The sequence below is a fragment of the Chelmon rostratus genome, chromosome 14 (assembly GCF_017976325.1).
Source record: "Chelmon rostratus isolate fCheRos1 chromosome 14, fCheRos1.pri, whole genome shotgun sequence".
In the NCBI taxonomy this organism is placed as follows: Eukaryota; Metazoa; Chordata; class Actinopteri; order Chaetodontiformes; family Chaetodontidae; genus Chelmon; species Chelmon rostratus.
In genome coordinates this window covers 3,811,168-3,836,031 of record NC_055671.1, presented here as the reverse complement: position 1 = coordinate 3,836,031, position 24,864 = coordinate 3,811,168, and the positions used below count along the sequence as shown (strand labels likewise).

The window sequence follows — 24,864 nt, the reverse complement described above, 5'->3', positions numbered from 1 at the left end:
CAGAGAAATGGGTCAATACACTGAGACTAAGTGACATGGCTGGCAGCCTGCGCTCTCGTGGAAGACCAGGCGGAGGAAGAGGAGTGGGACCTCACTGTCATTGGGTCAGACAGATGTGGATACACAGACCCAGACACACACACACACACACACACACAGAATGGGCCTGGCTAGCTAGATCTGTACAGTCAAGACACACCTCTGCTGTCACAGAGCTCTCCACATGACAGAAACCACTCAAAATTGTCATTTGGCCAGGATAAACTTCACTTATGGTGTTACAGCATTTTAGGGAACACTGTAACATTAACTGTCATCACAGTATGATCGTAAGATAAACAAAAATGGGAACCTCTGTCTCAGTCCCGCTGTACTGTTGAAGTTATAGCATTTCAAAATAAGACCCCCTCTTGTCTCGTATTTTCATGTAGTTTATAGTTTATAGCAGCCCACTTAGAACTATAAAGAAATCTCCTTTCCACAATGATCTGTCCTCATCTGTTGTGTTGCCTTCGTATACCAATATCTAAATTAATGTGGTAAAATGAATAAATTCTAACCTGTATAACAATAAATCAAATCAATCATCCAGGCCGTGTTCATTAGTACAGTGTCTCATAACAATCGATGAATAAGAATCTCCCAAGAATAAGTTGGCAAAGAGGCAAACAAGATCCACATCAGCCACTAAATACTGATGCCAATGTCACACTACCATGTATGCTCACTTGGATTTTTAACTTTTAGACTTTAGTTGCTGTAGTAAAGAAAGATGCCACAACTTACTTTCAGCGTTGATTGACATTGTGTCTTTCTCCCAGGACACAACAGTGATGTAGGCCTCCACTGAGGCAGGGATAATGCACTTGAAGACCGCCACATTGCCTCTCATGGCTTTCTGGTCCTCCACCCGGACAGTGTAGGGCTCTCGTAGGACTGACAGGAAGGGACAGACAAGCATGTTGTGTAAGACACTGAAAACTACCAATACTGACTGAAGACAAGCCACTCCTCATAATGGACTAATGCACAGGTGTACACATTCATGACATTCAGCAGAGAAACTGACCAGCCTTAATGTGGACATCTTGGCTCCTGATTCTCCCTGAGGGGTTCTCCGCTGTGCAATAGTAGGTGTTGTCGTGGATGAGTTTGCTGAAGCTGGAAGGGGGGATGTGGAAGATCTGAAGGGTGCCATTGGGGTGCACATGGCGGATCCCTGGCACATCATAGATCTCCTCGCCGGTGGCCAGGTACCAGCGCAGTGAGACAGGGGGCACGCCTGCGGCGGGACAGGGCACCGATGTCCCTGTGGTGCTGGCAAACACTACCTCTTGCACAGATGCATTGACAAAATATAAGCTGGAACGTAGATCTTCACAGAAAACTGCAGGGAGAGAAAGGAGATGTTAGACAAGCAATTAGATATTTGTTTTTTACTTCCTATCAAAGCTTTGAAAAGCAAAGAACTCTCTAAATACCTCAACTGACAAGCTGTACAGCCTATTGTTAAACCCCACTACATAACAGAATGACTTTTATATTTGACAGAATTGTGCTATCCTGCATCCTGCATGTTCCTCTCTGAATTTAGGCCAAGTGTGTTTTTCCCTGGTTGACCATTGTGTTTGTGCTCACTGCAGTGGAGGGAGATTGCAGGAGCGTGTCTCTTGTTGTCTATGAAGAGAAATTGCAGCAAAGCTCTGGGACAGCAGCAGTGGATGTGAAACAACAGAACCAGCAGAGCGCCAGACCTGCCTGCACAACATGCACGTTTGTAGCCACACCCGTCCTCTAAAACATGCACATCTGTGCACACGACACAGAACACCAAAACAAGTCGACTCATCGACTGAGAGAGAAATAACCTGCAACTATAGTCATTTTCAAGCAAAAATTGAGAAAAACACCAAACATCCTCTGGTACCTGGTTCTTCTCAAATGACAGGATGTACTGTTTTTTCTGTATATAATTGAAAACTCAGTATTTTGGGGTTTTGGGCTGGGCTCTGGGAAGTTGTGACATTTTCACACATTTTTTTTATTGTTTATACGCTAAACAATTAATCCAGCCATTGATTGGCAGATTTATCAGCCCTACTGCAGGAAAAAAAAATATCCACAGTCCTTTTCTGCACCAACCAGAAAGCTTTAAGGGCAAACACAACCCAACAAAGTTCTCAGAAATCCAGCGAGTTCTTGCTGCCAGTGGCTTCAGGGGTGATGTTCCAACAATAGAGGCAGTTCTAAGTAAATGCATGGGGGGAAACTCATTATTACTCAAGCTTAAGTAATCATCTTGAACACAAATAGTACATTTATAACAGGAGGGACTGTCATTTTGTGTCAGCAAAATGTCCGTTAGATCATATCAGTGTTTCGAGGCTTAAACGTCGTCTTTTTCACTGTTTTACTGTCGTTGTGTTTACCCTCACGCAGCTAAACAACCATACATTCTCTCTTGACAAACTAATTTGCATCTATGCTTTCATCAGAATTAAAAGCTGTCATAGCTTCAGTTGCCTCCGAAAGGTTTACTCTTGGATCTGAATAAGTGATCTATCACTGCAACAATTATATTGTTGCTGGGGTGTCAAACACTCTCAGAGAATCTGTTTCCATAATTAAAATTTGGATATTGGCAAAAAAAAAAAAAAAAAAAAAAAAAAGCCCTAAAAGCCAGTACACTGTCAATTTGTCATGTTCATCTACACAATGCGCAGCAGAGGATGTTTCCAAGTCATCTTAACTGATGAAGCAAGTCGATGTAATGCGATGCACTTCCCCTGTAGTAAGTTACTGTGTTGGATAAAAACTGACAATGCAACTCCTTGCTGTAATGGACAACCCACACTGCTGGACCGAAGCCAGGATATGTACACTGGCTGGATCCCAAGGAAGGGTGAAGGACTTGTTTGATACATCCACTGGCTTTGTGAATATTTTCCCTGTTATTTGAGCTGTGGAGAAAATAAATAGTCATAAATGAGATAACTGCAGAATCCCAATTGTATCAAATTTCTGTAAATCTGCGGTTTTGAGGACTCTTTCTCTACCATTAGTGTCACTTATTGCAGTTCCTATCTCTCTGTGCCATCTGCACATTCTTGATTGTCTCTGCACAAGAGGAGACGGCATTCATGTACAAATGAATGATGCCATAGTCGGCAGTTTTCTGACGGACAGGTAATTAACTGAATCAATCATTTAATTAGTTCATCGTGAATGCAATACAGTGTGTATTGTGTGTCAATTCCAGTTGCGATTACACTCAAAACTGTGGGTTGCGGTTGGCACCAATGGGTTAAAGTTGAAGCAGGTATTCCTCTGCAGATTTTTTTTACTTGTTTCCACAGTTCTAGCAGACCACTGTCCTAACGCATGGTGGTCCTCAGAGCTTAATACCTGCCAACATTAGGATTTGAAAAAAAGGGACACCGTCCCACCACAAAGTGCAGCTTCCAAAATGACCTCTCCAAATACAGTTAAATCAACAACTCTAGAAACTTGAACGTTATAACCCTCATGAAGGTCTCTTTTTCTAAATGCTACTGATAGAAGATGTTTTCTTTTGCTTGTGTTTTCTCTGTTTGCATGTGTTTTGACAGTGACAGGGTCCGTCATCACTTAGATGTATTAGCTATAAAGTTGGCCAGTAACACTTTGTGTTTCAGAAGATTAGATTGAATGTTGTCTTTATAAGACCAGACAAGGATAACAGCAGTTTGGTGCTACCATGCAAATACTGAAAAACTAAGTAGACGGCAGGTTCATTTCATTGAAATCATTTACATCTAAAGTAGACAATACGGGTGAAAAAGGTGCAGTCTAGGCCATGAAAGCTAATGTTAACAGTGGTATTCTGCAAACAGCCACTGTCAGTAAACTGCTGTAAATATTCAAGGCATCTCTACCACATCTCTACAGCCTCTGCTCTCTCTGTCGTGGGCTCTCCTCCTGTCGCCCGCCTGCCTGTGCGACAGCTGCCAATCCCCCTTCCCCAGAGACCAAACATTTTAGCGCTTCATAAATTCCTAATGAGCGCACTCAAATCACCGGCCACTTCCACCCACTGGTCGTTCAACCTGTTACGACAAACAAACACCATGGAGTACACATGTTTCCACACATTTCGAGCTGCACTCGCTTCACACATGCAGTACTCTGAGGGCCAGGCCTGGAGGTGTTGAAAGGCGAACGGCTGTACTTGTCGACAGATACCTGAAGGTGGTTTCTTATCCAAGGGATGGTAAGAAAAGGCGGAAGAGCCATGGCACGTCAGATCTGGGAGATTTTTTTATTCACTACGAGTTGGGCCACACTGAAACCTGAACAAGTAGGACCATAAACACTGATCGTTTGGGACTTTAGATGAAGAATCAAACACTGAGGTGTCCTTTTACCAATAAATGGGTAACCTGACAACAGTGGAGACCTCAAAAACAAGTGTGCTGATAAAGCTTTCCAACACACACACACTTGTGTTTGCCTCTAAGTGTGCATGTATGAGGTTGGGCTTTGTGTGTACTGTGTGACAGTCTGACCTGTTTTGCAGTTGACACACAGATAAATAACCTTCAGCTTTTATTGTTCTTTTACAGGACTCTCTCTGCATCTGAAAAAATACTTTGACAGCTGTGTGATGACTCACTTGGCTACTCGTACACCATTCAATCATCAGTTTGGAAGGTTGTATCTTACAAATCCCAAGTTTGAGTCCATACTACCAACTGCAGATTAGACAGATTATTTATTACATTAATGACTATTTCTTATTTCTTCAAAATTATACATTTAAACAAATATATAGCTGGATTTGAATATAGCTGCATTATCACAAGGTAAAGCAACAATTAAATGGCTCACTACCCATAATGACACCTGCAGAGCTTACCAAGGATTCATTTATGGCCATGTTATCACACAGAGTAGCAGCTTGTCAGTGGTTGTCTCAAGTAGGAAAACTTGCCATCAAGAAGATCATAAAATCTCAGCATCTGTTGTGAATAGCAGGGTGTTACGGCTGATCAGCAGACTACTTGTTGTCCACAGTTTAAAGCCCCACTGTCACAAACTGTGTTATCTAAAGGCTCCTCTCAGTTCATACCAATACAATGCAAATATATGAAATACATATTGTAAAAACTATGGATGCTTCAAAACCAAACAAACAAAAAGCAAAACAAAAGTATTTGTGCACGAATGTGTGATGACATGCATTAATCAGCTGTGCACCTGAAAGTGTTCTGGTATTTTGTATTACTATACTTTTATACTGTATTTCTGAACATCACAAGAACCTTTAGTGGTGATCATCTTATAACGTCTTAGTTACACAAACAGGTCTTTTACTTTAAAATTACAAAAAATACAGTGAAATGCAGTGATGTAAAATACAGTATAGCCCTGAAACGAAAAGCTGTATCATCTGTATCTAAATTAACAAATAATAAAGCACGCTTTATATTTGAACCCCACCCTCAAACGGAGAAAATGGAAGTCTTAACTTTTAATGGCAGAAAGGAACAGTGGAAATAGAACAGCAGACTTTAATATCGGGAAGGTGCCAGTCAAAATTGTATTGGGTTATATTGCATGATTCTTCTGTAATAAGTGCAGGTTGTATATATGATAAGAGGGAGCACAGAACGTCTGAAGTTTCTGTGATAAAACATGAGAAGCTATTGACATAAAATGGGCCATTTTAGCTCATCGGGCCATACTGCAGGATTTTTACATATAAAAAGGTTACGCATGCAATGAGGGGGCCCAAATGAAAAAAAAAAAAAAAATCTTGACCATTTTGCATGCATGTTTTTGTCTACTGTCAAATTATCAAGGATGCAGGCTTAAACATTAAGTCATGAGGAAAAAATGTAGCTGTGCACCATCAACCAGCCTTTATCTTGCACTGAACTGACAAATCTTGTGAAAACTTGGTGACATATCACATCAGTGGGGAAAAGAAAACTGGACAAATTTGGACGCTGTTCGTATTTGTATGTTATCTGTTCATATTCATGTGTGTTTACATCCCTAGTACAGCATTTTGTAGGAGCCAAATCCACATTTTATTGTTATCGTCCATCGGGGACATGTATCTAGGCAGAGTGATGGGTGCTGCGGTGGCTGATGCTCTATAAATGAGGACGAACAGCCATCATGCAGCCTCTGGTCTGAGTGTGTTTGAAAGGTGACTGAGCGGAGAGGAGAGGCTGCCTCATAACTGCTTTTGTCTCAATCCGCTTTGCACCACCTCATAAAAAATTGAGACCCCCACCACCTCCACCACCACCCATTTCTGGGTGGCTGATTCCTTAAGATGAGAAAGCCTGATGGACACAAAACCCTGCCAGATCCCAATAGTTCAGATAGATACAGTGGGAGTGCATTTATTTTTCAGTGCAGTGCCAAGGAAAACAGTAAGGGTGGGGGTTGAGTGGGGAGGCGGCAAAGCTGGAAAGCACTCCAACAGTGACACGCAGGCTGCCATTAACAGAGAGAGACTGAAAAAGAATGTAAAGAAAAGGTAGAAGGATTGGGGTGATGCCTTGATGAAGGTCAAAGGCGTGCTGCACCTTAGCTGTATCCCACAACCACCTTCAAATGAATACTTTCATTTTCTCTTATTCCCTTTCTCTTCATTCTTCTTCTCCATAGCTACATATCCAAGCTCAGCTTTGTCTGTTTATATTCCTTTCTAACCTTCATCCCTCCTTCACGCTGCTCTCTGACACGGTCTCTCACATTCTGACTTACTCCACCTTTACACAAGGACGCAGGTGCAAAGAACAACGGATGTGAAGGAGGAGAGCAGGAGCGTGTATCGCAGTGCACCCAGGTGCCCCTGACTGATGCCGCTGCTTCATCATCCACTGGACCTTCACGAGTCCCTACAACTCAAATCAAAATGCTGTAGGAAACATTTGGAACGCAACAAATACACTGTGCTGTGTCCTGGTTTAAGAGTGAACAGGACTGCAGGGCCACTGGATTTTATACAAAAAAAAAAATCCCTACTTGGAGCACTTGTCCAATAATGCATTTAACTCAGTGTAATGTCGACAGTCCTCGCAGTATATTTCCTTTGACTCGACTGAGAATTATCTAATGAAGCAGAAATTACATAAACATAATTTGTATTTTGGGGGATATTATTTGAATGTTCAGTTGTAAATTAATATCCCAAGACAAACCAGCCCAATTTATCATAATGCTTGCTTGTAAGCAAAGGAGACAGTATGTGGGAGGCTGTTGGCTGTCATCAAGTGTGTTTGTGTACAGCACCGTTAAATAATAATCTCATTAACGGCTGTCATAAAATAGTAAGATGTAACACATACAAATGCGCATCTCAGAGATATGTAATGCATTGTTTTCGCCGAGGGAAGAGGCGCACTTTTGAGGATCTATTGATAATACTGGGAACACAGGAGTAAGATCAAAACAAGAGCAGGCTGAATCTTGAAACGGGAGATCAGAGATTTATGTGGACCCTATCGATAGTCGGTCGGTCGTCAGCCTGGTTGGCAGATTAAGGCTGCGGTCCGCAACGCTTTGGTCCACATCTCAAAGGATTTCTGTCTCAGTTGATAATGCTGGTTTTCTGAATCTCATTTCAAAATGAATTATCTTCTTTAGATGTTGATGTTAGTTATTGAATAGACCAAAAAAGTATGATTCTGCTGTTTCCAAAAGTTTGTTCTTGTGTCCTGTCCCACACTGAAGACATTTTGGAGAAGACAAGTTGTTGCATTCTTGTTTTTTGTTCTAATTCCTCAAACGTGCAAACATTTGGTCTTAGTCTTCTTGATATGGCTTTGGCATCACACACATACCATTGCAATATTATGCTGAACACCAACGCACTCCCATGCCTATCATGCCCACACACACACACACATGCTCTCACTAACAGCCACCACACGCCCGCCTGTGCCAGAGCCTTGTTTTAATCGACATCAGTTTTCCCTGAGCCAAAACCACAAAGAGGAAAAAGTGATATTGTTCAATTATGAATCCACATGCATAATAGATGGCCTCTTTTTTGCTGTGTTTTCTGTCTTAGCAAAGCTCAGAGGAGGGGCAGGAAGAGGGGTCCTGTAGGGTTAGTGAGGTGGGTCCCTGTTTGCTGTGTGAAATAATGCTTGGCACAGTTCCAGATGTCAGCACCTATTGGTGGCACGCCCTGCTGAAGCCTCTAAACGTGGATTGCAGGTGACTCCTAATGCAATCCTTCCATAGCGGAGCCTGAGCTACTGCGTTTGGAGCTCAAGGGCACCAGACACGCTTCGGTCAAGGAGAGTGCATGCGGGCGTGTCAGAGGGATGTGGGGGGATGAGCGTTAATGTCTAGGAGCCCACAAGGCTGACATTGGTTTGGTTGACAGGAGAGACAGTGAGCAGCCAGTGCAGCCAGTATTGTTGCTGGTTCAGCCTGCCACCTTACCAGAGAATATTTCTTATATGTAGATATACTTCAAATGTGTTGAAAATAAACATCAAGGCACTGGTTTTAAATAGCACCAGTTACAGAGATCCTCAATGATATTCCTATCCCAAAAGAATAAACAAACAAGCCTTTTACATTTTCCCGCAATCTGTGTCCAGTAGGACCCATGAACCTCTGACAATGCCCATCAGTGGTTGCTTCCAAATCACCCAGGCAATTTATTTAAGTAAATGTCTGATCAATACAGGTCCCACTAACACACAACATAAATAGGCCTATGCATTAGCCTGTGCATTAGCTCACTGATGTGTCAGGGGCTTTTTGCTCGGCCTGTGTTTACCTCAACCAAACACCATTAATCAACCTTAGATGACTGTGGTCAGGAGTCTCTTGTTTTAAAATGACAAAAAACTCATTGATGCTTCATATTATTTCATAATGCCCTGGTTGACTGCTTGGCTTTTTGTAACAGGAGCCTGATATTCACTCTTTCTCCTATGATTTTATCACATTGAATTAGCTATCAGCCACAGCATGTCTTCCCTGCCCAAGGCCGCTAATGTATTTAAACATTACAGTCCAATTGGCTCTCAGCCACAGTGTGGCCCTCACCAGGTCAGGGATCTCTGTGGTGCTACAGTGGGCACCCGGGCATCAAGACATTAGGGCAACTCCACTGGGGCAAACAAGCACTGAGCCACACTGACAGCTCATGGCAGGCAATGCAGGTAATTAAGGCAGAGCTCTGCAGAGACCGCCTAGGGAGGGAAAGAGTGGGGGGTGGGGGAGCGCAAACGGGGGAGGGAGAGGGAGGGGTGGAGATGGGGTGGAGGACAGGACGGCCTCATGATGACAGTGAGTAAGCATCCAGACCCCCCTCCACCCCCACAACCTCCAACCCCTCCTCTCCTGCCCTAGGGGTTTACGCAATAAGCGCTAAAGAGAAGTGCTGCGCTGATCTGAGATGCAGATCAGAGAACAGGGTCCCCTCACTCTCCCAAATCACCGGCTCCCATTTTGCCCTCATGAATAATGTTGAGGGGTGTGCTCAGTGCCATGGAGCTGCTATGTAAAACAATGATACCCTCCTCTGATGTCAACTCTCTGGAGGGCGAGACGAGAGTCACTGTGGAGTGGGTTAGTTGATGCATATGAACGCTCATTTACACGAACGCCAACAGTAGAGGAGGGATTTCCCATGTACTGGGTACTTTGAAGACCTTAATCAGTTACATCACAGAGGTGAAAATGGACAAATATTGCAAATCAGCTGAGACAGAGGGAAATAAATAAATAGTGGGGTGGGATGGCTAAGAAGTGAAGAGGAGGAACTCCTGTGAGTACATAAAGAAACTGTAGCTGCAGCCACTGAAGCTAATACGCAAAGACGCATCAAGAAAAAGAAGAGGAAGAGGTAAAACAACCATATGAGACATTCATAATGCTCCATTACCCTTCCTAAGTGACACAGCATTGAAATGACAGGATGTATCAGATGTAGCAACTTCTAATATTATTCCACATGAATATCAAGTGAATCAGAGCTTGATGTAGACGCTGGTTACACAGAAGTTAGCTCATATACTGTGTTAGAGAGCCAGTTTAAACCGGTAACCTATACAGCAGCCACGTAAGATTTTTTTGTCTATGGCGTTTAAAATCTTCTTAAACTACTCTAGGCCAAGGTAACAAACTAACAATGGCAATGTCAGTCCATCTGACTGAATTATCTCAACGCATGGATTGCCATGAAATGTTGTACAGAAATTCCTTGTCCCCAGAAGACAAAGTCTACCGAAGTCAAACTTTGGTGATCCCCTGATATTTCATCTGATGCCATCAGCAGGTCAATGTTTCAGTTTATCCAGTAAAATAGCTCAACATTTACTAAATTTAGCATAGACAACCATGTCCTCCTCAGGATGAACTGCAATCACTTTGATGACTCCCTGACTTCTCTTATAGCACCATCATTCAATTCAATTTTAATTTGTTCAGTAGTTGGTTTATGACCAAATACCTGCAAAACCGTTGGCATGACATGCCCATCAGCCTCAATTTGGCACTGTGTTTAGTGCAATTTACAAAATGGCAGCCTGTTAACAGGCCCCTGTGATGGTAAACATGCTGAACAGTATACCTGCTAAACATCAGGATGTTAATGCTAACATTAGCTACTGTGCCTAAATACAGCCTCACAGAGCTGCGAGCATGGTTGTAGACTCTGCATTGTTAAGTCTGCATCCTAAAGGAACACTTTAACAACAATTTTTGCTTTCTTGGTGGGAGTAAGATAAGAAGATCAGAGTTGCCAGTTTGCACGCTTCTGGGATGTAGGATTGCGCTATATGGTGGTATATGTGGCTAGCTGTTAGCCTGTATGAAACAAATCCAGCAACATGTAACTTTGACCCTCTAGTGGAAGCAACGTGGGCAATAATGAACACGGTAAACAGATATGAGAGCGACAGTTGCTGGCGATACTGCAGTTTCCATTTGAACAAATGTTTGTTTTATTGTTCTGAGTCTTTTGTTTTTAACTCAAATATTATGACGTGACATATTTGTTTTTGTTTGTATGGAAATTCCAAATTAAGAATAATCAAATGTGACGAATGTATGACTATTTTAAACTATTTCTTAATTGAACATACCGAACAGTTACCCTATCATGATATTTACCAAGGTATAAAATCACACATACTGTGATAAAAGATTTTGGCCATGCCCATGCCCCTACTGACACACACTTTCACCTTCAGTGTCAAGCACTCATGTCGCTCAAATAGTTTGCACACCAGAACACCGCAACAGCAACAGAGATTTTTGGTATAATAAAGGTTAAACGTTGAACGTGAACGTTGGTTATAAACCGTAACCCCTGATTCTGTGAGTACAGGCTCTTAAATTACTCTGACTGGTAAATACTCGCACTGCTGATCATGTTGTCTTTTTTGTTGTGCGTGCATGATGGGAGTGGCTCACGGATTTCAGTCACTTTTCTCTGTTTCCACTAGTTGTGCTAAGCTAAGCTAACCAGTTGCTAGCAGCAGCTTCATATTTACCATACAGATAGCATGAGGTATCAATTCTGTTACCTACAGTAACTCTCTATTTCCAGAAAAATGCTAAACTATTCCTTTAGCTTGAGATTTCTACCTTCTGGTTTTATAAAACTAAAAGCTATACTTATGAAAGCACAATGGCCTCAGTCACTCACATCACTGAGGACTAACTGTCTTGGGCATGAGCAAAATGTAGACTTTGCAGGAGGTGTTGAAAATGGTGGTGTAATATTTTGGTTCCTGTTTTGTCATTCAACAAAGTACTAGTATTTTTAGTGAGAGATTTTTTAGTTAAAACTGTTATTGACTTCTGACATTACTGACGTCTGAACAGTTCTACAGTGCTTGACTGCACTGCAATATATCACAGCACAATATACACTGTGCATGCTGTTAGAGGGTGGAGGAGAGGCATTATTTCTATTTCAGTAAAATTCCTCCCACCTCTGCTCGCTATACTGCCAAATGCAACTCTGACTGCGCTGATAGACAGAGAGGGGGAGAGGGGAGGTAGATCTCAGGTGAGCTGAGAGGGAGGACATTAAACCCAGCGGGGAGGGATGAACGGGGAGATTAGTTTAAGGAGTAAGGCTGACAGCTTGAAGATCATCTACATACTACAGCACAGCGCAGGAGTCTATAGCCAACATATACATATCACATGCATCCGAATGGAATAATTACAATTTTAAAGCAAATCTGAGCAGAGTTTTGCGTTATTATATTATATTATATATGCAGAGAATCCAACAGTGCAGCAGGGCACTAAATGAAGAACAGTCCTGCATTAGAGGATGGTCTTAGTCATTTAAAACACTTGGTATATCATCAAAGCTTTCTGCTATTGGGCACTTGTGTGAAAAACTCTGTTAATGACTGACCTATTTTCCCTTAAATTGTTTTTATATGTTAATGTTTTCTTATTCCTAATCTGTTAGTATATTTAAAAGTGTAGATTTAGCTTTCCATTTACTGTATGTACTTGGGCACTATTTAGGGATATCGAAGGGTTTGGGAGGGGCTAGGCCTGGGAGAGTTTTTGTCTGTGTATGTGTGTTGTTATGATCTATATAATGTATTTTACGTATACTTGACTTGATTTGATACATGACTGAAGGCAAGTGGTGACTGAACCTGTTGGCATGGACTGAGAGTCAAAATGCAACATGAACAGGCCACAGGCCAAAATGTGACTGGGAAATAAATTAATTTAAACTTTTTTCAGTTAAGTATCCATTTAACACACAGGTGATGTGTCAATTTCTACAGACATGTGTCCATTTAGATGGACACAAAATGCTGGAAAGCATGAATTGGGAAACATAGTTAGCATCATGTAACTGCTTAAACAATGCCCTCATGCATATTTCTGTCCCATCAGTGCAGCTGCACTGCACCAGGCCTGCCAAATACTCCATCCGAGGCACCTCTCCACTAATACAAGTGTGTGGGATATGAAAACTCTGTTTATATAACAAGCACACATACATCAGCTTCTTTGGGCCTTGTTTGACGTTATGAACCAGTAATCCACACAGGGGATGCAGGGAGATGCTGTATTGGTGTATAAATGGCCCATTTGCATGAAAATGTGCTTTTCCAGTATACATTCTCAAAACATGCAAAAGACATGCATGTAAACAGGTTAGGGGTAAAAAGGGAAAAAAGGAAACAAGATTAAGAAAACTGGGTACAACTAGGGAGGTCTGAGGATGTGAAGTTTTTAAATTCTAGCGATTAAAAGCATAAATCTGGCCTACTCTACTGGCCTGCTAATCGTTTCATTCTGAAAATAACACAAGGAACACAAAACATCACATTGTGGCATCTTGCACAATGTTAAATCAAACATTTCTCAAACATAGAATACTACTGTGGGCCACGGTAATCCATAATATGAGAATGATTCAATTCAAAGCATCAAAATACACGAACGTTCCCACCCACCCAACACTGACCGCACTGCACACACTTCAGAAATGTTATATGGTAATACTATATACTACTCTGATACTGATTATATATTATAGGAGAAAGTGACTGAGTATTTACCCATATGGCTAGTTTTGACATTAAACTGAGCCAGGGGGTGCTAGCTAACCTGCCATTAGCTACAGAACACAATACACACAGCACAGAGTGCACCTTCTAGCACCTCCTCCACCGCGTCATTTTACCTACCGACTGTCACAAAAACTGCTGGCACTTCATTTGTACTGAGAACATGTGGTTTTACCAACTCGACAACAACATTGTAGCAGGAGCATTTCACAAAGCGTCTACAATAAGCCTTGCTCCTTCCTCGCTTATTAATCATGATTGTCTACTAACCGTGTCGGGGGTACTGCAATGCAAAAGTAACACACATATATACAGTATATACAGCAATATATTACCTTTTACAGTAACAAAGTAATACAACAGCTCTAATAAGATTTTGGTAATATTACTGCAATTACTATATGAGGTAATGCATTAAATGTTCAGTGTTCAGTGACTGTCAGCTGGAGAAACATAACTACTTCACTAATGGTTAAAACACACACATCAAAACCATTATTCTACAAACACTGATGTCACAAAGAAACATTTGCATTTTGGGATGCAAAACAAGCAAACTAACAAACTACTCAGTCCAGCATGGCATGATGGGAAACATGGGCCATCGCCATAGCTCCAGCTTCCAGCAAACTTGATGTAAACAAGGTGTGTGTGTGTGTGTCTGTGTGTGCGTGTGTGTCTGTCTGTCTGTCCAGAGAGCAGCACCATCTGCTCCACCAGGGCTGCAAAATAAAGATAAATATCGTTATACGGTGCCTTTTTATTTGGCATAAACCTGGCTTTCATGCGTGTACTGTCGAAAAAATAGACTTGAAGCGTAAATAAACACTTCGGGTCGCGGTTACACCCGTGAGACAGAGCTGAAATGTGAGCCTGCACGAAGCCACACATACTGCACTGATTAAAATGAGAGAGTGTCTGCTGCATGAGACACGCAAGTAAGAAAAACAGGTCTGATAAAGCTTGTCAGCAAAATTCCTATTTTAACCAATCATAAGGTAAGGTAACACTGCCATAGAGACCAGGTTATACCCAGGCTATAGGAGCAATAGTGTTATTAATACAAAAATGGCAAATTTCACTGAAAGGTGAGGAATTTGACTGGCTGATGAGACAAAAAAGGTAGTTGGTGACTATATCCTTTCAGTAGTGCAAAATTCAAGATCAACAACATTTTTCTCACAAAGAACATATTTTTAGCATTTCTGCTTTTGTGGTTTTGTGCATCTAGAACCCCTACCTAAAGCATGCGATCACCAAACAATAGCACTCAGTTATAAATTTTTGTATAATATGCAATGTATCAGCAAGTAATTACAAAATCATTGGATATGGTTTAGTTGCATCTCAATGGATGGACAGAATATGGTACTGCACAATAACAATAAAAGCTCAAAATAAAAGCTTTTATATTTTTGAACATGTTTCTTGCATTAGCTCTACAATAAGCTACAATGGGATGGAATTTAGCTTCTTTGCCACGTTGCTTTGCATCATCTCGGGGTGGCAAAACAAAATCCATTTGCAGGAGAGAAACAAAGAGGCAAAATAAGCTGGCAGTTGACAGTGGAGGGCAAATCAAAGTCCTGGGGTTAAATGGGATTGTGGGTCAGATGACTAGACATTGTTGCCTTTCCGCTCACAGCCATCCTCCTGCACCTCGGAAAAATATCAACCCCCCCCCCCCCCCCCCCACCCAACAACACCCCCCCCCCCCCCACCCAACAACACCCCCCCCCTCCATCCTCAGCCCCCCCCAACAGCCCTCCATTTGCCTGAAAGGCGAGAGTATTTGATCTTCAGTAACCCCACTGCAGGAGAGTCCTCCTTTATTGCTACAATGCAGACACATAGTGAGCCAATCCATTATGTGGATCTGTGTGTGATTTTTAAAAATCTTGGAACTTTTCTGCATCATACATCACTACTTGAAGCATAACAAGATTAGAATCAAAGGGTAGTCATACAAAAATACACCCTGTGATGTCAGAGTGGCACTGAGTCCTATAGTGGGCATGTAATATAGGACCTTCATTATTTAGTCCTGCAGGAGCCTGTCTATACAGCACTATTATAAATCACCCTGATGGATACACAGTCAATTGAGAGTAACAGAGACAGGCAATGGCTGAGAAAATGGCAGCGATCTGCATTAGAGCCGCACTCAGTCTGCACACAGGCGAGTGCTCCTTTATTAATCATCATGTTTTCAGTGATTACTAGACCACAGTACATCAAAAACTGTGTTTCATTCATGTTAAAACTGCTTCCCAATGTATCCTTACATACATCTCTCCCTGTCCTATACCTGCATTGTGTGTATCAGAGAGCCTGCCTGGTGACAAGGGGCTCTGCAAACACTGCCAGGCAGCAAAATACATATCAACATATTCAGAGCGTTTAGTGCCTGGGATTAATCAAATTATAATTTAATCATCTGATCAAACAGCAATTAGCATAATCACTTCTGGGGAAGGCCTGATAGAGTGGAGACTGAAGCGGAGTGGAGCTGGGGGCTAACAACATTTTAATGAAACATTTGCCAGAATGTTTGAAAATGTTACACATTTCGGGCTTCAGGAACAGAGCTGGATTTTGAATGCTAATCAGCGTGGTGTGGTTATGTCTAATGAATATGTCCGATAGTCAGCCACAGGGGAAGAGATTGCCAGTGAAGTCTGTTATAATTTCTTGTACCTACTGTCTTTTATGGTTTAATATATTCAGTTTTTCTTCACAAAAAAGAAAATAATGTGTACTGTTACCATGTTAATAATATTATCATTTTTATTTTATTGGAATTTAAATGCTGTACTCTCTCTTCCCTATGATGAAGCCACACTCTTGTACAGCGACCATTTCAGCCAGTGTTTTGTTACTGTAGCAGTTCCAGGTCAACGCTACCTTTTTTGCTGCAAAGACTGTCTCAGGCTCAAAATGTACTGTGCTTTCACTAATTACATACAATTACATATCTTGACTAAAGCCCATTGTCCTTGTTTACTAGCCACAGAATTCAAGCTCTGTAGGATAAATAATTTTGTAAATAGTCTCATTTTTCAGTTTACCTGCCAGACTGGCATCTTACACATAAAACAAAGGGGTAATTGGGAATCCACATTTAGTATCTAGCAAATCACATGTCACTATGTAGTCTATGAATTAAGTAAGGTCGGCGTATTAGGGAATACAGAGAAGAAATAGGTGGGTTGCTATTGCTACAGCAGTGTTTGTCATTATTGGCCTTTGTAATTTGCTCAACTTGCTTTTAAATTTGCTTTACAAGCTGTTTGTAGTTGAGGAACAAATATTAAATTACAAATTTGAACTCTGCATCACATTTTAGAAGCAATTTACAAAATTTCTTTTAACAACTGAACAGAATACATTTTGTTTAGTAATCATTGCCTTTCATTTTGTACATCTCAGAAGGATGTGAATTATGTCACGGTGAAGGAAATATTATGTTGCCAACAAGGATGCCAGACCCTTTGTTAAAGGCTTGGGCCTCAGTAACAATGTGGGTGTTACTTTGACTCAACACAAAGCTTCCACCAAGTCAGAGGACACGGTGATATACGCTCAGTGTGATAGTGATATCTCACTATGCAGTATAAAAAGAGGATGATGAGAACACCACGATGTGAGATACTGTGTGGCTTCAAATGTTTCTCCTGTATATTACCAAGTTCGAATTATGGTCGTTAAATGCCTCTACTGAATTGACACAGGTTTTCATATAGAGGGACAGCACATGCTCACACAGCTCAGCTCACACACATCTTACCATGCATCATATGTGTCTCTGTCGGTACTTTACCCACTTCCCTCTCTTCTTCTCATAGATATACATAAATAGTGTTAAATTGCATAGAAAATTATACACACCGGTATCTATATCCACGTAGGGCATGAAGTAACCAAAGCAACAAGTCCATCAGCCCAGTGACCAACCTTTTCTCTTTTTCTAAAGTAAAAGCAACATACACAAAAGGTTCCAGCATTTGACAATGCACCACTGCCTCGCAATTCTTGATTCCAAGAAAATCTGCTCAAGGCAGCTAAAGCATAATAAGGGTTTAGGCAACTAAAATCAATTGGTTAGGTTAAGGAAAAAATACACCCTGGTTAAATATTTAAATGTCAATGCTGACTTTAAGAATGAACACAGACCCTGGTCTCTGGAGTAAGGTTAAGCACTGTGTTTGCGCGTTTCGCAGTGCTTGATGAAGGTCATCCTCTGACTAAATGCTGCCAATAAACAGAAATTATGATTGCAAACCAATTGTGTATGAACATAATGTATAATGTGCAGACAAACCTGCTCATTCTCCTTCCTACATTTTTTGCCTTTAATATCTTCATAACTGACAGCAGCTGAGCTGATCTTCTATCTATGACCAAAGCTCTAAGCTCTTTCCATGTCTGTCTTTATTATGATCACATTTATCATGATCTCAGATCTCAGACTTATCATGATCACAACAGAATAATACACATATAGATTATATGCTGAAGTGTGTGTATGTCACAGGTCATCTTAGCTGAGCTGGAGCGGAGATTGTTACCATCTGTTTTTTAGTTTAGTTTCCAAAGAGAAAGTATTATTAACCTGCTGGTACATCTTTACCTGTCATGTTAGAAGTCAATTACAAACTAGACATAGAGCAGAGAGCAATGGACAGGGCCTTTTCTTATAGAGTAGCTTGAGCTCAACTTAGCTTACGACTTGCTGCACCTGCGTGGCTGCAGCATTAACCTACTGCCCCATTTTATCATGAAAGCCTACAGACACAAACAACACTACTAATTGTCATCTTGTTAAGTCACCAACCCAGTTAACTGATGCCAAAAACTAAGGTCCATTGTTTTTACATGGTTTATCACCAATACTGCATCACTGTCTCATTGCACTATTATATATTCATGCAATGCCATTTTGCAGGAACACTGAAAAGACATGTCACGGAAAATGTCAAAGGAGTTCTGATTTCTCACTAAACTGTAGTTATGTATCAGTGAATTACTGCTGCATTCAAATAGAAACGTCAAAGTGTAATTTCAGGCTTTGGATGCAAATTCATTCACAGTTGATGAGTTATTAACGAATTAGAGACCCGTAATGTGTGTTTGTGACGTCCATGTTAAGTGGCAGATGTATATGAATGCCAGATTTTGCTAAGCATCGATAACAATGTTCATTTCATCTATAAAACATTCACAAGCTTGGAAGTCTCTTAATAGCTGTTGTAGTATCTGTCTTTCTAATGACTGCAGAGCATTTTTCTACCCCATTTGCCTTGACCTTATTAAATTCAACTTCATAGTTTGCTGACATTTAATAAATCATCACACTGTTCACATGGCAGCTGCATCGCGGATTGTCATCAGCAAAAGCAGTAGAAAGGATTGTTTTAACATTATTAAGTACAAAGGGCTTCTGTAGTTTGTATCAGTTCAATTGTGCCACTCAATGTGTACAAAACTGGGCAGAATAACTGGAAAAATGATAAAGAGCAAGCCATGTCTTTCTCCTATTGAGTGTGCAATACAGATTGTTGAGTCTTAATCAGTGTTCAACAATATAACTAGCTGATATATTGGAAAGGACCTAAAATAGCTGTGTTTCTGCATGGAGAAACAGGATGATTTGATATGATTCTTTGAGCTTTGGCGACCACATTACATGAGCTGACTCTGTGCCCCTCTTCCCCCTCTCTTCCTCCTCTCTTTCTGCCTCACTACACACTATCATCTCCTTAAGCATTCTGGTCTGGGTTAAATGAAACCTTTAACAGTTCAATGTGCATCCATTAACATATGCTTGAGTTTACCGTCGTCTGAACAGCAAAGCTAAGGCGTAAGCACACACAGTGGGAAGATACAGAAGTCTTTACCCGATGGCACTGACAAATCCTGGTGTGACTGATGCGTCCATGAAAACAGTATGTCCCTCATACCCTCTAACATTAAACCTCATGCAAAATGGAAAGAAAACAATGAAAAGAATCTTCCTAAACCTGACGGAAATTCAAACAATCACGATACATGTTACCAAATGTGCTGCAAGTTCTTTGTGAAATTACTATAAACTCTTTTTAAAATAAAAAAAAAGCATCAGATCTGTTAAAGATTACTTTTCTGTTGCTACATACATGTGCAGAAAAAGTGAGGAAATATGACAGAACATGTAATGCTAAAATGTGGGTATTCTACCACTGTCAAAAATCATTACCTGATGAATATCCTGCAGCATCTGTAGATGCGATAGCTCCGGTCAGAAGTAAAACGCATTAAGACATAACTATTGCTTACTTGAAAAGAATAATCACAGCATTTGCAGTGGCCTACATCGTGTTGACTGGAGTTCTGATATTAACGTGTGACCGAGGAGCTGAGCTCAGTTGTTGTTTGGTGATGTGTGTTGCTGTGACTCTGTCAACCCATCCTGGCTCTATGTGATGTGACAGATGTATACCAAAAGATACCAGTCTGCACAGACCTAGTTTCCTACTGGCCTTAATCTGACCTTTAAGAAACCCTGTTCTGGCTTTGGATAATTGATCAGAACAATAAAACAGTACTAAACTTGGTATATAACATCAAACAGGCAAGCTCCGGTTACAGACTGAACAAATATTCCACTTTTAGCACAGAGACGGATAAAAGAGATTCTGGTTTGTGGATGCAAATGCAGTGCAGTATATAGATGACATTTCATGGCATTTAGGCTCTCCTAAAAATTCTGATCACACTCTATACTACTACTTTAAGCAAATATGTTTTGAGGGAAACATAATCACTACCTGGATTATGTTCACCGGCCGGGACGTGCTACATTTTTGTACCCCACTAAGTCGTAGGGCGGTGGTCGGGGTGTGCCGTGGCTGAACAAAGTGGAAATCAGGTTCAGGTCCTGAATGGTTTTGTATAGGCAACATAAGCTGTTTGATTAAGGTTGGGGAAAGACTGTGGTTTTACTTAAATTTTAATGAAGTAAACTTGGCTTCTTTTGATGTCTTTTGAATACCCCATCTTTCCCTATGCATATCAATGTGAAGTTTCAATCATGCTTTAGGGGCTACAAGCAGATACTGTATTGCAAGAGCTGATATTGTAAAGCAAATGAAACACCTTGTCAGTGAATGTTAAACAGATATGTTAAGTATGACCATTCTGCAACATAGCAGATACTTCTATTAAAACACTTCCTCATTATACTGATAAAAAACAAATTATTATATATGTCATTTTTATCCCCATGTCTTGAAACTATCAGAACTAATAAAACAATAGATTTCTCCCTCTAAATGACTCAGTTAACAACCAACGGACATTAAAATCAATCAGGTGCTCTTAATTGGTAAAATTGTATGAATACATATTATTGAATGATGTCCATATGGGTGACATCTTCATTGCAAGCCTACCTCTCCTCTCTGTGCTTGATTCATCAAAATCTCTGTCCTTAGCAGGGTTAATGTCATGCTTTGGTTAGTCAGAATTTATTAATCAAAATTAACAGTCTGACTGATGATGGCAGGTACAGACACTCAGTCGTTTTGTATCTTTAATCCACCAGGTTGCGCTCAGCATGAAGGGGCTGAGGGACACTTTCCTCTGTTCAATCTGTTGCTATGATGATCTGAATTGGGAAAAAATGTAGAAAGGAAGTAAATTCTGCTCCTACATCAATCATGTTCAATCAAAACTGGATTAAGTCACACGAAAAAGATCATGCTTTAATAAGCAGAGGTACCTTTTCTCCAGCAGCCCCTTGCCATCCTAAACTGAAAGCTAAAAATACACATGCACGGAGTGATACTAAGAGCCAATTGAGGAGCTTCGCTGTATATTTACACAGCTTATTAGTGTCCAATTGAGCATGTGTCAGATTTCCCCCCGTGGCGTAGCTGAGCAAAAACAACATTATGCCATTTCCCCAATTTTATCTCTTCATAACTGGAATATGTTGTTCCCATTCCATTTAGGTTTTAATAGACACTTCTGCAAGAGCACTTTAAAAGCTCAAGCACCACTGAAGTGAACTCCACAGCAGATTTTACTCTCTACAGCGGTGAATTGTTTATATCTGCTGTAGATGAGCTTGCAAATGTGTCCTCAAATTGGCAAACGGCAATTCAGAGCAAAATGGAGTTTGTACAGTGGATACTATTCATAAATGACCACTGCAAGCTGGAGCTGTGGTTCTAATCTTATATTCAACTAACAGGCAGTGCAAATATCAATATCTACATAAACAACTGTAAAAGGTTAACCAAGTCAGACCAAAATCAATCCAGATATTTCAGAAATCAAGCATTTAAATAAGATCAAGTGTTGAAATGACATGTGACTCCTATAAAAAAGAGTGACAGGCTGAAATCCATCAGGAAGCATTGCCAGGGTCACCTGAACAGAGTGCAGCACTGCTCAAGTTCAAAGCCCACACTGCAGCAACACTCATTACCCAGGTCTCCATAGAGACAACCTCAGCAACCTGGACTGGACCAGAGCCCTAAAAGCCTTTATTTCAGGAAGCTACATCTCTCTGTCCAGAAGAGGAGCAGAGTGTATGATTCTGATGGAAGCCGCTCATTAACACTAATCTTTGCCGGTCAGTTCGGGGGAAAAACAAATGTGCAGCAGAAAGAATTGTCGATCAACAATCACGGCCTTTTCATTCTGCCCACAGTCAATTGAGCGTGGTACGGAAAATACAAAGAGAGGACTGTCATAACGCACTCTGAGTAATTCAAATTTCTGCCACAAAAACAACATCTGAATCTTTGAATCAATAGAAAAGGTCAGTGTCGAATGAACCGAATTTGTCGATATGAATAGCACTGCATCTGCGGCGGCCACGAATGTAGCATTCATCACATTTCCGAGTGCTGTTGTTGCCATTCAAAGTTTCCATGTAGATGTTTCTAGCAGCAGCCATTTTGCAGCGCTGTTGCCTGGACCAAAGAGACTGAAAAAGCCATTCAAAAGCAAAGCAATAGACTGTGCTCGGCAAACAGAGATTTCAGCACGGCATTGAGTGAGGTTTGAAATGGACATCGGTGTCCTCTGTTTCTTCAAATTGTCTTGCCTCAGTGACAGAAAGGAGTCTTTGCTACACCACCGTCACTGCTTTTACTCTGTTCTCTCCTATAAATAACCGCTGCCTTCATTGAACCCTTCAGCATGGCCACAAAATGGTTTTCCTGTCATCTTTGCTTGACGCATCGCCCGCTACTCTCAATATACATTGAGTCCACTTCTGATTTTTTTAACCCCTTTCCCTCCGTCTGCCTTTCGAAAGATCTTCTAAATACCCCAATTTTCTTTCGAGCTGATTTCTGCCCCCCAACAAACGCACATCCCACCTCCTACCCCACAGCCCCTTGTCCTCCTCGCTGCCCCCCTTCCTCACACACCCTTCTTGTATTCGCTATAAAAATCAGTCATCTCGAGTGCAAAAAGGAACAGAATTGGCACTTATCAAACCTATCTTTTGAGGAATTCGCTGTGGACAAAATAGCATCTGAGCGTATTTTGCAAGACGTGCACTTGGGCAAGGGTGATAAGGGCTTGTCTCTTTTTTTTTTCCCAATTCAAAATGACTCCATGTCTGTGCTTCTAATATGGCGGGTGCATGCCAGAAAAAAAGCACAGCCAACCTATTTAATCCTTTTTCTGGAAGATACTCGACAGAAAGCATACAAACATGCAATCATATGTGCAAGTTATTTAATTGTTATTGAAAATAACAAAACGTATTTGCTCATATTGTAGCATGCAAGTAAATGGAGTGCATTTTTCATTTTCATCAACATATGTCTTGCTTTAAGAGAGGTTTTCTTAATAAATTCTACTGTCTATAAAGAAATGATTTCAGTTTCATTGAGTAAATAATTGTTCTGTTTGAATTCAGAAATTCACAGGCTGGTTTGAAACATTTAGACAAACAAATGGAGAATACGCCTGGTAAACATGCAAATGTGTTGCAACAAAATTATTTACTAAAGGATAATTTTTCATAAGCCATATATGTGAAAAAGTTCTTGAAAATTGTTTATATGCACATTAAGCATCTCAAAATGATGTAGGAAAATGCACCCTGACTAAGGCCCAATGCAGCTTGATGAGAGACAATAAATAATGCTCTGTGGCACAAACTGAGAATGAAACCAATTAATTATGAGATTTTATTTAAGGCCTAGAATTTCCTAAAAAATCATTATACAAAAGTCAAATAAAAAAAGACATTAAAATGCCCTGTTCCTCATGCAGTGCAGGCTCAACCTATCACTCAACCTACATTTCTCCTCTCTCTCTCCCTGTGTGTCTCTCTATTTGCTTAAAGGCTGATCTTAAATGTTGACAATGCATGAGTGGTTAAACGTCCTTAAACTTAAATTCTCTAAAGATTAATGTTGATAGCCTGCCTTTCAAGCCTGAAAACCCCCCACTGCCTGTGTCAGAACATAGCAACAGCCTGTTCAGTTCCGTTCAATTTTACAGGGGGGAAAAAATATCAATATCTTCAATGTGGAAATGCTTGCTGACTATTTGTACACGCGGCCCGGTTGGATAATTAACATAAACTTGAAGTTTAAAGTGCACAAATGCATCACCTACCATTCAAGATGCACTGGGAAAAGATGAGAGCCAATATCCACATGCCCCGCTCCGTTCAATATCCAAGCTTATGCTTTTTCGTCTTCTCTCCCCGCACTCTTTCTTCTTGTTATTTCTTCCTTTTATTTCTTCAACAAGTCAATTGCAACGAAAGAAAAAGCAGCTTGCAAATCTCTCTCTCTCTCTCCCTCTCTCCCTCTCTCTCTCCTGTCTCTCTCTCCCTCTCTTTCTCTCAATCCTTCACGTTGGGAAGAAGATGAAGAGGAGGAGGTCTGAGCTTCTTCCTGCTGCTGATTGTCTCCTGGTACGGCGGGATCTAGAGTATGATCCAGGACTGTGCGCCTCCCCTGTTTCGGACTGACCGCGCCGCACCGCGCGGGGCCTCAGTGCAGCCGTCCCCCCGTGTCGGAGCGCTGCTCTGCGTGGAACATGAGGGATCTCGGCTCGGTGCGCTCCGGTCCAGGTGAGCTGTGCCTCCGCTGCTGCTGCTGCTGCTGAGTCAGAGGCTGGAGACGCATAGGACAAGCTGCCTATGCGCACACCCAACTCCACGGTTAAACAATTAAAACAACAAAACAAAAAAGCAAAAGGCTCCAAAATCGGAATAAAGAAAAGAATCAATAAATAATAAATAAATAAATTGTAAGTCTACGCACTGAAA

The 24,864-nt window shown here is 41.0% G+C and overlaps 1 protein-coding gene across 1 annotated transcript in view; it reads right to left on the bottom strand.

The window, feature by feature from the left end:
- Positions 1 to 24,295, bottom strand: part of dscama (Down syndrome cell adhesion molecule a) — a 93,030-nt gene extending 68,735 nt beyond the window's left edge. Inside the window, exons 1-3 of the mRNA XM_041952023.1 lie at positions 24,204 to 24,295; positions 1,070 to 1,387; positions 787 to 936 (exon numbers count right to left, since the gene is read on the bottom strand). Coding sequence (XP_041807957.1) covers positions 787 to 936; positions 1,070 to 1,387; positions 24,204 to 24,246 — 511 coding nt within the window. The 5' untranslated portion in view covers positions 24,247 to 24,295. The remainder of the gene's footprint in view (positions 1 to 786; positions 937 to 1,069; positions 1,388 to 24,203) is intronic.
- Positions 24,296 to 24,864: the final 569 nt, after the last annotated feature.